At 39.4% G+C, this 14684-nt stretch overlaps 2 protein-coding genes across 2 annotated transcripts; both read right to left on the bottom strand.

Annotated features, from left to right (window-relative positions):
* Positions 1-582: 582 nt before the first annotated feature.
* LOC147570522 (major latex protein 146-like) lies at positions 583-2007 on the bottom strand. The gene is made up of 2 exons (XM_086657063.1): positions 1726-2007; positions 583-980 (listed from the first exon to the last, which is right to left on the bottom strand). Exons 1-2 carry the CDS (start codon positions 1910-1912, stop codon positions 718-720), a joined length of 450 nt encoding a protein of 149 aa, XP_086513189.1. The 5' UTR covers positions 1913-2007; the 3' UTR covers positions 583-717.
* A 5102-nt stretch (positions 2008-7109) lies between these two features.
* On the bottom strand, positions 7110-14392 carry LOC147570521 (major latex protein 15-like). The gene is made up of 2 exons (XM_086664642.1): positions 14183-14392; positions 7110-7258 (listed from the first exon to the last, which is right to left on the bottom strand). The coding sequence occupies exons 1-2, from the start codon at positions 14367-14369 to the stop codon at positions 7110-7112; spliced, it is 336 nt and encodes a 111-aa protein (XP_086520768.1). The 5' UTR covers positions 14370-14392.
* Between the last annotated feature and the right edge of the window lie 292 nt (positions 14393-14684).

Below are 14684 nucleotides of genomic sequence, written 5' to 3'. Positions count from 1 at the left end.
TTCAAGTTCAAGTTCAAGTTTGAATCCGATCGTATGCGAGCAACATCCATCTTTTCCAAATTCAATTTTCAAGTTAGAAACTCCACAAGTTCTGCTTCCAACTTGAGGAGGAGTGTTAGAGTATAAAGATCGAGATGAATCGAGATGAATCGAGATCCGTAGATATCCGTATCAACCGTCTAAGATATATGAAGATATTATTTATACTTAACCTAGATAGAGTCCTAGGAAAATAAGATACCCAAATCACTCCATAAATAGAAGTGACCTCTATGTATTTTACATTGAATTGAGTTGCATTGAGTCTTCGAGTCTGTAACCAATCAATCCCACAATTGTGGAAATAATATAATCCAGCCATTCATGGCTTTCTCCGTGGATGTAGGTCGTGATCCTCCGACCGAACCACGTAAACCATTGTGTTCTTTATTTTAGTTTGTGTTCTTCTATCCATCGAGGTTTTACCTTTTCATAGGCGTGGTATGTAATACGCCATAGTTACGAGTCGTTTAGCTACACCAAGCCTTATTTAAAATCTTTATATCACTCCATACATGCCATATTGCCATATAACCCAAAACATACACAAAATACCATGTCAAATTCCAAATAATAGTAAACAACCTTACAATTTATTTAATACTTAGATTGGGTGTGGTATTTCCATACACCTATTATTACATACATGAGATGGTCCAAAAGGCGAGGTTATATTGATTAATTAGAACCAATTATTCTGCACAAATTTTCGTGCACTTTTAAATAAGAAGTTGGATTCGGAACATCCTCATTTTTCTTCTCAAACTCAATTACCCACTTAGCCAGGCAGCTTCCTTCACCTTTTGGAGTAACTGAAACCAGTTTTATGTCAAAAGTATTGAAGTAATTCATCAAATCTCCTCCAAAGATGCTCCAAATGAGTGACCTATTTTTGTTGTCCAGCAAAGTTGTTCTGTCCTTTGCAGTAGCAGGAGTACCATCTGCATGCATGTAAGTATATTTTAAAATTTATAAGTTCGATGTTATTCCATGTTTCGTCCTATAAAATGATAATAACTTTCTTGGACACTGATACGAGAACCTTGTTCACTCCCTTGTACACCGTCGTCTCTGATAAGACGAGCGGTTTAGACGAAAATACCCCCTTGTCTTATTCGGCACCTAAGCAAGGGAGTGCAAAAGGGAGTGTATGAGGAGGGTCATGTATGTTTTTGTATTTTTTCTAAGTCAGAATTCATGTCATGGCCAGTTAGCCTTATACTGGTTGGGAACTATTGATTAGTTTAGTCTCCAAATCCAAAGATATTGGGTTTGATCATAACGACCATATTATATCGGATATTGCTTCTACTTTACCAGTCATTTTAGATACATTTTGAAAGATTGGACCTTCGATTATTTAAATTGCTTATATCCGTCACTTGTAGTGTTTATCATCCCATGACTAATCCACCTACATTGATCCAAGTCATAATGATTGTTGGTATTCGTTATGACAAACATAATCGTCCTCATCATCTATTTCTGAACTCTTGTTTTTTGTTGTTTTCGCTATGGGCATTAGAGAGACGTCTTTTATATTTGTTTTATTTCTTTGACAAAAAAAAGATGAACTAATACAAATTAAAATTGGCTAGACTGTTACAATACTAACTTTTTTGTTGTTGAACTGTTATAATACTAACTTAGGAACATGAATATATAAATTCCAAATGCAATACTTACCAAGTATGTAAGTCCAGGACTTGACACTGCCTTGGCTAATTCCATCACCTTCAAGAATTTGGACATTCTTGAAAACTTGAGGATAAACTTTTGGGTATGTTGTTACATGGTTCTTCATCACATCAAAATATTTGTCAGCACTCGACTTCACTTCATATTCAGCTTCGAGTTTTTGAATTTGAGCCATATCTTTACGAACTAATTTGTTACACTAGTTAGATATGTTGATATTGTTCGGTTAAATGAGGAGTCAATTAGGGTAGGTTATATATAGACATGCGAAGTCCATGGAGAACAAAAGATAAGGTATTAAAATGGTGAAGAAACACAAGTGGATGATGCTCTGAAGATAAAATCCGATTCCCACTATGCTTAAATAATGCAAATTATTGGTACATGAATTTGGTGGTCCGATATTTGAGCATCTATGAAAGTTGCGCTTAGCAAGTTGAAGGTTGCCTATAATCTCCACATTCAGACTCAAGTATAAGCACTACAGTAATCCTGGCTTTCAACCCCTCTTGACCAGGCCCACTCACCTGGACCAAGTTTTGCTAAATCCAACCTCCAAAAATCAAAGAGTGAGAGATGAGACAAGGAATCAAGGATGAGTCCACCACCCTTTGGTGTAACGGTTGGACACCCCTCTTAAGCCCATGAGGTCGTGGGATCGAGTCTCGGTGGAAGCAGTTGCCATCAAGATTCGTCTTATGTAATTTAGGCTATAAATAATGTAATAATTTGTCAGGCTTTAGGCCGCTTTGTTGTCGGGCTTTAGGGCCTCTTTCATTCTTGGTTTAAATTAGGCGGTTATCGTGCTTATTACATCTTCATGATGCATTAATGTCTTGTAACGATTATCGTAGATCGTAGTCGAATTCTTAAAAAAAAAAGGAATAAGGATGAAAAGGAAACGGAAGAAGGATATGGAACCGGTTCAAAACCTTCAAGCTCTCAACAGTTATATTACATGTGGTACATAAGATGGTTAAATGGGGAAGTTGATTTCATGCACTTGTAGACAATCATATTATGAAAGGGTAAATGACTAGGTATGGCCCGTTCCCGTCTGGCACCAGAGGTGCTTTGATCACATCATAAAAAGTTGAGATGAAGAGCAATATACTAACTAAAGCCCATGGGTCCGGACAGTCTTGTCATGCAGGTTACATATATCTGCATATAAAACTAAAATACAAAATTAGAAAAAAAAATTGAAAATTAAATGGAAAAACCAACTTAGACAACAATTAAAATTACATATGAAAACAAATTGTTCAAAATAAAAGTTATTGGAGGACGGGAAGCTAAAAAAAGATGGAAGAAGAGTAAACTCTTGATTCGTCAATGAAAATAAAAGCGAAAGTTAAATAGAGAAAAACATGTTACTCTTCTTCTAAGAACATATATAACGAAAATTTTGGTTTAATATCTGTAGAATTAAGATTTAAGCTTTAATATCTGTTCTCATTTCATTTAGGTGCTGTTTGTTTTTTTTAATGTCTGAATCTGAATTTGCTGAACTGAATTGGCTGAATCTGAATTGACTGAATCTGAATTGGGAGTTAGATGTTTGTTTTCTTAATCTGAATTAATAGATCTGAATTACAAGTTTGACATTTTTACCCTTATTTTATAGTTTTGACAAACAAAACTTAAACCCTAATTCCTCTCCTCCCAAGTCTAAAATAAAAAGAAAATCAAACCCTAAACTCTTTCCTCTCTCATTTTCATATTTCATCCGTCCCTTCTCTCTCCAACAGCCTCCCTCTCTCTTCAACAACCTCTCCCTCTAACAGTACAAGATCCGGCACCGGAGGTCTGGCAATGGAAGTGCGACGATGGTTAGACCCTCTCTCAATCCCTCTCTCTTCCTCTCAGTCCCTATTTCTCTCTCCACAAGATTCTCGGAGTGAAACCCTCGCCAGATCCGGCGAGGGTTCCTCCTTCTCAGTCCCTCTGTCTAATCAATCTATGGCGGCGAAGAGTTGGTTTCTATCTATGGTGGTGGTGGTGGGTTTGCATCTGTGGTGGTGGTTTGCATTTATGGTGGTGGTGGGTTTGCTTCTATGGTGGTGGTGGGGGTTTGCATCTATGGTGGTGGTGGGGGTTTGTAGTTGTGATGATGGTGGTAGTCTCAGTGGTGTTGGTGGTGGTTGTAATGGTGGTGGTGATGGTGGTTTGTAGTTGTGATGATGGTGGTGGTCTGGGTGGTGGTTGTAATGGTGGTTTGGGTGGTGATGGTGGTGGTGGTGGTAGTGGTCGGGGTGTTGGTGGTGGTCTGTGTGGTGGTGGTGGTGGTGGTGGTGGTGGTGGTGGTGTGTGGGTGGTGGCGCACTGGTGCTACATAAAAATTTAAAAAATATTTGTAATTGACAAGGGTATATATGGTATTTTACACATTTCAGTCATGGGACTCCTATTTTCAGACTTGGTTTGATGTTTGAAAAATGTGGGCCACTTTTCAGCCAATTCAGACCATGACTCGATTCAGACAATAATTCAGATTTTCTTAAATAGAAAAAACAAACATCTGAAATCTGAATTGATCCCCAATTCAGATTTCAGATCTAAAAATTGAAAAAACAAACAGCACCTTAGTTTTACTTTTTAAAATGAGTAATCCTAATGATTGTGGTCCAACTACCCTTGTATTATTACTCTTATTTGATCACTAATGGATATTCATTGATTTTATTTGTACAATTTACTACTAAGCAAGTTTCTATTCTTTATATTATATTCTTGGTTACTAGATCACATTTCTCATGTAGATTATTCTCACACGCTTCTTCACGTGTGACTAGGGGCGGAGGTGTTAGTGGGCTGAGCCGGACTGCAACCCGGCTCTAACCCCTAACATTTTCCATATGAATCCAAATAAATAGTAACCTAACTCGATAACCCTTATGACCCAGCCCGACTCTTAAAAAAATTAATTCCCTTTCCTTTTACTTCGTGTTTCTTTCTATTCCCTACTCTCGCAGATAGAAAGGGGTAAAAACCCCAAATATCCAATTGATCTTTTCATTGTAATTTGAAAGCCTTTTGCTCTTGACTTTGGAGTGTTACTCAATCTAGAAGTGGACTACAAATCAAGTGTTTATCTTTCTTCTATGCTCTTAGATCATCACTCATCAAGTAAGTTCATAATTTTTATGATCTTTTCAAACCCTAATTTGAAATTAGAAAATTATGGAAGATTGAAAGTGAAAGTAGTTGATCAATGACTATAAAACTTCTTTCACTTCTTTATAGTTCATGGAATAAAAAACACAATACTTAGGTGTGAAATTGTGGATTATAAAATTTAATACCTAAAACCTAAATTATAAACTTGTTCAATTATTTATAAACTCGAAACTTAAATTTGAATGGTTATATGTGCTTCAGATTTTAGCCCGTCCCTTAGTTAATTTCTGGCTCTGCCTCTGCGTGTGACGCTTTTTTAGCCTAATACGTATTTTTTTTCTCTTTGAATGTGGTGTATGTGTGACTTTTAAACCTACATGAGGGCGTAAGTCTAATACCATATTAAGCTTTTAGGCATCCAACTCAAAACCAATTAGCGATGAGTGAGGGAAACCTACACATATTGCTTACTATATCACCCTTCTTGCATATAGAACTATTCTCATAGTAATACCATTTTACCCCTTCAACGACTATAGTCTTAATAAATCACAACAAAAATTGATTCCAAAGCACTTACCAAGTACATAATTCCAAAGTTTGACTGTGCCCACATTAATTCCGTCATCTTTAACAACTTGGATGGTCTTGATAACTTGGAAAGATATTTTTTCTGTTCAGTTTTATGATCCTTGCTCATGTTGAAGAATTTTTCGGCAGATAACATATTTCAACCTCAAGCTTATTGTCAACAACTATTGGTAGGTTTGGTTAGAGCGGTTAACAGGTTGGTTTCTACTTTATGGGTCTCAGGTTTGAGACACACATATTTTACCTTTCAAAAAAAACCTCAAGCTTATGAATTTGTCATATCTTTACTTTCACTAGCTAGATATTGTTATTATACTAGTGAGTGGAATCAAATAGGGTCCAATTAATACTCCCTCCGTCTCATTTTGTTTAGATGTTATTCTTCTTATAGATGTTCCAAAATGTTTGTTCACTTTTCCTTTTTAACATTAAATAAGGTCTCGTTAATAAGTCAATCTCCAAAAAGTTCAAACAGATGAGATGGAAGGAGTATATAGATAATGTCAATTGAGGATAAAGATTGTCATGCATGCTTTAGGATAAAATTCGATTCCCACTTCAATGGAACAATGCAACTTGGTAGATGCAATATGTTTGTGCAAATTCCTTTACTTTGTATTGCTCCACTACTTTTGGAAAAGAGGCTTCTTGTCCTCTAACCAAACTACAATAGCATTTCTCTTTTTTTTTTTTTATTATTGAATAGAATTTGGTATCATATCATACTTAAGATGCTTCAATTTTGAATAGATATAAGTCTCTCTCTCCCTCCACTACATCACGATAAATTTTGAAGTTTTAATTTAATTAATTCACTGCTTATTAACGAATATAAGGATTCTCAAAAAAAAGAAACAAATACAAGGGTATTAGGGACGGTCGAAAAGCGTCCAAATACCAAACATTCGCCTATTTGGGACAGTTCTGTACTGTCGCAGTTTACATACCAAAAATTTGGGCGAAATTAGGGTATTTCCCAAAAGTAATAGGGACAGTTTTTTGCGTCACTATTTCTTGTAATTAGTCGTGACAGTTTTCGTACCGTACCTAATACTATTTCAAATATATATTGTCCTCTCTCTTCTTTATCCTTTCTCTTACTCTTTTTGTTTTTTAATAATTTATAAAATAGTTTCATAATTATTATATTGTAATAAGACAAAATGAACAGGGATGGGGAAAAACTAAATCTAGAAGTGAAAAGAATAACTCCAAAAATTTATCCGAGAACCATGGGTTAGGGGGAAAATTATCTGCGGGTTATGAGGTCAAAACCCAATAATATTAATATCCAACATTATGTAAGAACCTCCACAATTATTTATATTAGGAGTGGTATGCCCACACAGCTTTTATTACAGTACATATAAGATCATATATGGCTTGAAAATGGGGAGGTTGGGACATCCTCAATTTTCTTCTCATTTAGATCTTTTAGATGGATAATGGCTGAAGACGTGCTACTATGAAATATTTCATATTCAATTGTAATTTTTCCGAACATAATTGGTTTCGCTAAAGAGTCCAACAACAAAAATGGCAAAAAGTTTAAAAATATATAAAAGAGTGAAAAATCTCATAATTTACTCATTGTTTTAAATTAGGTATGGTAGGTCCACACAACATTTATTGCATTATTAATTTTACATAAAATAGGGAGGTTAATTAGAACCCAACTTCCTGCAGATCTTTCCAAGCTCTTCCATATAAGAAGTTGGATAGGGAATATTCTCATTTTTCTTCTGAAACTCCACTGCCCATTTAGCAAGGCAGGCCCCTTCGGCGGTTGGAGTAACAGAAACCAGTTTGACTTCAAAAATATTGTAGAAATTCATCAAATCGTATTCAAATAAGTTCCAAGTGATAGACCTATTTTTGTTGTCCAACGAGTTGTTCTCTCCTTTGCAGTAATAAGAGTACCATCCAAGGGCGGAGCCAGGATTTAAAGTTACTGTTGGAAATGAAGCCCTAACCTTTATTGATTTCAAAAGTAAGTAAGATTACAACTAATGAGCTATTTATAGCTTTTAGAGATAGAGTAACAGACCCGTAACAAACTTGTTAACTACCATTTAGCTCATAACTAACTTCTAAACAGAATCTGTTATTATGCTAAAGGCACCACTGTAGTTAATCCTTGATTTAGTTACATCATGATTACACCTCAACTTATATACTCTAACAGTTACCCCGGACTAGCCTAAAATTGTTGAGAAAAAAATTTAACTTCTAACGTATGTGCACTAACAAGTAGTATTTGAAAAACATTTTTTGCCGAATATGAAAATTTTCGTTAATAGTTCAAACATAAAGATCGAATTTAAGAAAAAATAACTTTAACAGTTTATAATGTATGAGATCATTGGTAATTTGGGGATAACGAAATAACTAAAACATAACTTGAATGAATTAACGAAATGGGTATAACTTGGCTGAGCACAAGAAAAAAAGGTAAAAAAAGAAAAGAATTAGATCTAAGTAAGGGACCTAAGTGGGGACTAAAAGTGATAATAAATATAGCACAAGGGGCAATACATAAGTACTTTAACAACAAGAAATTAGAAGAAGGAAATGAGGATGATAAGTTTCCAACTCCTGATGGGATGTGCATTAGATATAGGAAACGACCACAAGACTACCTGGCTACAATGTTTTATTAAGCCTTTCTTTTCTACTTATCACATGTTCTATCCGTGACTGCAGCCTTTGGAGTAATAGAAACCAATTTCAGCTCAAAACTATTGTAATAATTCAACACATCTCCAAACTAGCTGTCTTGCCAAATGGGTAAATATATGCAAAGATTAGTTATGTGGTAGCATTGGTGTCTTTTTTATGGGAATACGATTGTAGGTAGTATTATCATTATAACAAACTCATGCCACCGCCAGTTATTGTTGTCTTCCAGAAAATAGATTTGTTATTTCACAAACAAGAGAGGGGACCTTGTTAAGGGATGCATGGTGCACAAGGCAACGAGAGTTCTGATGGAAGGAATAGGCCGTGTGCACGGATGCTACGGTGGTAGCTATACTTGGGTCTATGTTCCTTTGAGATGAAGGACATATGCGAGATATGAGATGGAACCGTATTGACACAAGAAGTCATGTGCAAGCTCAGTGGCAAGAGTTCGGTATGACTTGGTGTACAAGAAGGTACCATATATGCTTGAGTCCTTTAGAGGTAAGGACAAGTGCAGAGATGGGATGAACCGAGAATGGCACGGTGAGTCGTGTGCGAGCTTAGTGCAGTAATGCTCAATACGAGTTGGTGCGCATTGGGTACATCATACGTTAGAGTCCTTTGAAGTGGACAACATGCTTGGTAAGAAGTGTACCAAGATGGCAGGTAGAGTCAGGCTGAGAGCTTGTGGTGAGCTAGTCTGAGTAAGCTTGTTGGATTGGCATCCAAGAGTGGAGCTATGTTGATCCGAGTGATACTTGGGCGTTAGAGCAGGGTATGGCGACAAGGTGTCGAAGGATACTCTCTTATGCTTAAGCCGAAGGTAGCATCGAGTGACTTGTGATGTTGTGAGTTCAAGCTACTTACAGAAGACAGGGGTCGAGAGTAAGATAGATGGACAGAGTACATCGTTGGGCAAGTTGGTGCTAGATCAAGTTGTGCTTATGTGGTATGGTGCACGATAGAGTTCGGCACGATGTGTTGTAAGCGCATTTGAGTTCCAAAGAGAATGGACTCACTTGAGATGAGACATGGATATGCTAGCACGTTTGTGTGAGGTATGTCGCATGAGTGCTATAAGCCGAAACCAACATTGAAGCTTATGGTCATATTGGTGTGAAGTCTATGGAGACAGATTCACGAGACCAAGTGAAGTGCTGATGGTAGTTGGAACCGAGTTCAAGCCGTCAAGTAATATGAGGGTCGTTGTATCTGAAGTGGATCGGCCCATGTTTGAGTTATGCATTGGAGGTAAGTTGGAACCGAGTTCAAGCCTACAGTGTGCAATGAGTACGTGGTGACTGAGAAGAGATCAGCTCACGTTATGGATTTCAGGATGGTGTGTCGTGGTGACATTAAGCATCGTCCAATTCTGGTGATAGTTGGAACCAAGTTCAGATCGTCAGAGACATATGACAACGTCGAGTTTGCAGTTGAGTTGTAAGCCGTATGGTGCTGCATGAGATGTGTTGGAACTTATGCGGTGGTACGTTCGGATGTGTTCAAGAGGGACACGAGCCTACCAAGATGCTCGGGTTAAGGAGCATCGCCAATGATTAAATGGCAAGTGTGTGTCTGGATGTAGTCAAGAGGACGTTCCCAAGAGTATGCCAGTGGTGGATGGTTTGGTACCATGTAGTTCTCGCGGAGAGAAGCTACCGTGCTCGTTTAGTGGACATCGAAGGGAACACGACAATTTCCCGAGGAAGGGATGGCACAGATGATGCCGAGCGCATGTGGCGCAAGCGCGGAGGCGCACAAGCAGAGGCTTGTTTGAGTTGCACAGAGGTGCAGGTGCAGAGGCACAATCGAGGCAAGGGTCGTCGAGAGAGGGGCGACATTGCGAAGAGTTCAAGTGGTATACACTCAAGGGTACAAGTAGTGATGCTTAGGTACTAGAGTGCACTTGAGGTGAGAAGCCGGAGGGCGAAACGAGGGTCTCAATGAACAAGCAAACCAAGGAGTCAGAACGTGGAGTACAGGGGTACGTTGGGTCTGATCCAGAGGTGAGTGACATTGAAGACGAGTTGCTTTGCGATGGCAACATTGCAGGCACATGGCAAGACGCAGTGGCGTCGAGATGCTAACTCGGGTGAAGGCAACGGTTGCTGAGGTACCGAGGTGATGAGTTGTGTCGTAGTTTACTGCGATACGCATGGCAAGATTGGTCACAAAAGCAGAGATTGAAGGTGACAATCGAGATGCCAACTCGAGGTGAAGCCGAGGAGGTGAGGCACCTGAGTTCGAGGAACAGCGGAGGCTGCAACGGAGAAGCGACATTGAGCATGGATGAATGGTAGAGAAGACCATTATCCTAACGCATCGGAGGATGCATTGCAGAGAACTGAGTTTACCCGGAGGGGGAACCTGCGCGACGAGACTGCGTAGTTGAGTTCGCACGGAGGTGCGGTATGCCGAAGACATGAAGGTGCAGTGGTAGCATCGGAGTTGAGGCAGAAGATTGAAGTACTCCAAACTTAGTCGACGAGGACGTCGACATTACAAGTGGGGGAGTATGTCACGTGCATATTGTTGAGCATGCATATGACGTGACGAGTGCTAGGAGAGCACGTACGAGCATATAGGCCGTAGGGCCGAATACGAGGTCGAGATAGGGCAAGAGTGCCAGCAAGCTTCCTTAGGCCATGCACGGGACGTCCGTGGCATTCAAGACTTTGTCAAGGATACGAAGGGTCATTTGGACGAGAGTATGCCTGGTTAAAAGGATTGATGTTTCCTTGTGGAAATAGGCAAAACAAGAAGTTTGCTCCTTAGGAGGGGGTGGTCTCCCTTCCTCATATGCATCCAGCATATGCCAAGACCTCGTGGATGGGAGCTCGCCCATCCTTAGCATGGTATGCACGAAAGTGAGCATCCTCGTGGCGCAACCCATGAGGCCGGCCTAGCGTATGCGAGAGAAGCATATTGCACGGGTTCCCTTGTCATAGGAAATGGCTCGGGACAGTACCTGGAGATAGGTTACTGCGGGTTCCTTTGGAGAAGGTGTTGCATGTTCTCATGCCATGGCGAGGCGTGCGTCGTGCTAGCATATTCCATAAGGAGGATTGAGCTATTCAAGGGGCCAAGCCTTGATGTGCTATGTTGGGCATGAGGTAGCTTATTAAAGATGGATGCTCCTTTGCCCAATGTCCGGATGGTAAGCCGAGATGATAAGGTGCCGGATGCTTGAGACTAGATGGCAAGATCCGCATATGCGGCTTGGTGTGCTCCGCACATATGTTGGTATCCTTTATAGTGGGCGAGAGTCTATGACTCAAGGAAGCGTTATACGGGACGGCTCGAGCTATGCTCGTAGGTTGGGACACGTTGTTGTCATGCCGCATTGTTGGTTGGGAACCAAGATGACTTGATAGTCGAGATGCTCCGAATATGTTCGGGAAGGCTGGCTATGTGTTAGGAGGGAATACATAGCGCCGCACGGTACGTTAGGATTTGATATTCCGCACTATTGACCCGTGTCTTTGAGCATAATATGCCGGGTCGACCTAACGTGACAAAAAGGCCGTGACAATTGGTATCAGAGCCTGAAGAGGTGCAGGCTAGAGATATGCTACACTCTGATACCTATTTGACAATTGGTATCAGAGCTTGACCAATCAAGCTTAAGAGTATGGAGCTCTGATCCTAGATGAGAAATGGATGTCAGAGCCTGAGCAGCAGGATGAAGATGCACGAGTGAAGATGTATTGCATCCTGATAACCATTTAACAATTGGTATAATAGCCTAGTGGATAGGCAAGCGTGTATATTGCTCTGGTCCTAGTGATGGGTGGACTTAGAGCTCGATAGCTTACGAGATATGTTCCAAGAGCCTAGTGACAGTGGCAAATGGATGTGTTTTGGGAGCTTGAACTCACAACATCACAAGTCACTCGATGCTACCTTCGGCTTAAGCATAAGAGAGTATCCTTCGACACCTTATCGCCATACCCTGCTCTAACGCCCAAGTATCACTCGGATCAACATAGCTCCACTCTTGGATGCCAATCCAACAAGCTTACTCAGACTAGCTCACCACAAGCTCTCAGCCTGACTCTACCTGCCATCTTGGTACACTTCTTACCAAGCATGTTGTCCACTTCAAAGGACTCTAACGTATGATGTACCCAATGCACACCAACTCGTATTGAGCATTACTGCACTAAGCTCGCACACGACTCACCGTGCCATTCTCGGTTCATCCCATCTCTGCACTTGTCCTTACCTCTAAAGGACTCAAGCATATATGGTACCTTCTTGTACACCAAGTCATACCGAACTCTTGCCACTGAGCTTGCACATGACTTCTTGTGTCAATACGGTTCCATCTCATATCTCGCATATGTCCTTCATCTCAAAGGAACATAGACCCAAGTATAGCTACCACCGTAGCATCCGTGCACACGGCCTATTCCTTCCATCGGAACTCTCGTTGCCTTATGCACCATGCATCCCTTAACAAGGTCCCCTCTCTTGCATCATAGCTTCAGAGACCATATCATCTTGAATGCATCTCACTCTGAAAGCCATCTCTTGGAATCATGCTCTCAACACAGCTCTTCATACACACTCCAGTATACCACATACCATAGTGGGAGAATCACTAAGCTCTTCGTCAACTCTTCGAGCATAGATACCATCTCTTGAACCTGCCATCCGGGCTCCGGAAGTATGCTTCCAAACATACCACATGTTCTTAGGCATATCTTCATGTTTGTCTCCTCAAGCTCCCAAAACACATCCATTTGCCACTGTCACTAGGCTCTTGGAACATATCTCGTAAGCTATCGAGCTCTAAGTCCACCCATCACTAGGACCAGAGCAATATACACGCTTGCCTATCCACTAGGCTATTATACCAATTGTTAAATGGTTATCAGGATGCAATACATCTTCACTCGTGCATCTTCATCCTGCTGCTCAGGCTCTGACATCCATTTCTCATCTAGGATCAGAGTTCCATACTCTTAAGCTTGATTGGTCAAGCTCTGATAGCTCTGATACCAATTGTCAAATAGGTATCAGAGTGTAGCATATCTCTAGCCTGCACCTCTTCAGGCTCTGATACCAATTGTCAAATTGGTATCAATCAGGGGCGAGCCCACATAGGGGCATGTGGGGGAACGTGCCCCCACAACCCTAATGTAGCTCATTTATGTCATATTGAAGTAGCGATCCTATTATATACACACTATTCCCTCTTTCAAACAAAATCTTTGCCTAGCTCAATTGGTGAAATACTTGAGTTCCATAATAAAGGTTTTGGGTTCGAGTCCCATAAAAAACATTCTTTGCCTTGTTTGGTTTAAAATTTTATACTTACTAAAATAGCCTCGTAGGGATGATAAGTTTTCTAAATAACCCCATTTTTATTTTGTTGGCTTTTTTTCGTGACTTGTATTTTGGAATTCAAAATTTTCTTTTTGTGCGTTTGTCAGATTTGTCATAGTAAACATGTTATTACAAAGAAAATTTTATTTTTCATCTTTCCTTCCATTACGATCACTTCCACTTCATTGTCTCCACCATCGTCTCATCTTAATCTTCACCACTATCCCTTGATCTCCTCTTTTGTTATCTATTTTAATATTTTTTGGTAGTGTAGTTGAGGAAAGATCCCCAAAACATATTGGTGAGTAAATCAAATAGATAGTTTGTTACAACTCAAATTACCATGGAATATCTTAATTATAACTAAAACTTTGTCAAGAGTTTGTTTGTTTGTTTGTTTTTTTTTTTTTTTATTTATTTTTTATTACCTGATCGTATACTATGACATTCTTTCATTAATTATAACTAAAAAATGCCCCCGCACATAACAATTTCTGGCCTCGCCACTGTTCACAATGTCTTTTTATTTTTGCTATGTGGCCATTAGAAAGACCCTTATAATTCATAGCTTTTCACAAAACATCTTATTTCAACAACAACAAAAAAGCGTACGTGTCGCGACGGGATCAAGTTATAATGCAAACAAACTGTTAAGAACCCGTTTAATTTCTTTGACAACTATAACCTAAATATATATGGATAGGATTAAACCAAGACTTACCAAGTACATAATTCCAGAGTTTGACACTTCCCACATTAATTCCATCACCTTCAAGAAGTTGGACACTCTTGAAAGTTTCAAGGAAAAGTTTTGGGTATTGACTTAAATTGTTCTTACACACATCAAAGAATTTGTCTGCACTCAACTTCACCTCATATTCAGCCTCGAGCTTATGAATTTGAGCCATAGCTTAGAGTATCTAGGTTTATTGTTATTTTAAGGATAAACGAAATTGATGAGGGTATACTATATATACAGAGAGGTAAAGTAGATCAAGAATAAAACATAAGCGTAAAAAATAAATGGTGAAGAAATACAAGTGGCAATTTAGACACTTTATGCACTTATATTTGGGATAAAATTATATCCCACTTTACTTCGACACAACTTGATAGATGCATGGACGTTAATTGTTATTGTATATGGTCCAAAACATGGTGGTCAATACATTGTTATTGTATATGGTCCAAAACAAGTTCTTTGATCAATTTCAACCTGGTAC

Source organism: Eschscholzia californica, unplaced genomic scaffold (genome assembly GCF_041429995.1).
Source record: "Eschscholzia californica isolate CP2 unplaced genomic scaffold, dmEscCali1.0.p SCAF_1, whole genome shotgun sequence".
Taxonomy (NCBI): Eukaryota; Viridiplantae; Streptophyta; class Magnoliopsida; order Ranunculales; family Papaveraceae; genus Eschscholzia; species Eschscholzia californica.
This window is presented reverse-complemented; position numbering and strand designations above follow the sequence as displayed.

What these genes read in the sequence shown, in the direction of transcription:
- LOC147570522 (XM_086657063.1), bottom strand. Translation starts at nt 1,912, where the DNA reads ATGGCTCAAATTCAAAAACTCGAAGCTGAATATGAAGTGAAGTCGAGT. An exon ending in GTCCTGGACTTACATACTTG is followed by an intron (nt 981 to 1,725) that starts GTAAGTATTGCA and finishes ACATGCATGCAG; the next exon opens with ATGGTACTCCTGCTACTGCA.
- LOC147570521 (XM_086664642.1), bottom strand. Translation starts at nt 14,369, where the DNA reads ATGGCTCAAATTCATAAGCTCGAGGCTGAATATGAGGTGAAGTTGAGT. An exon ending in ACTCTGGAATTATGTACTTG is followed by an intron (nt 7,259 to 14,182) that starts GTAAGTCTTGGT and finishes ATATTTTTGAAG; the next exon opens with TCAAACTGGTTTCTGTTACT.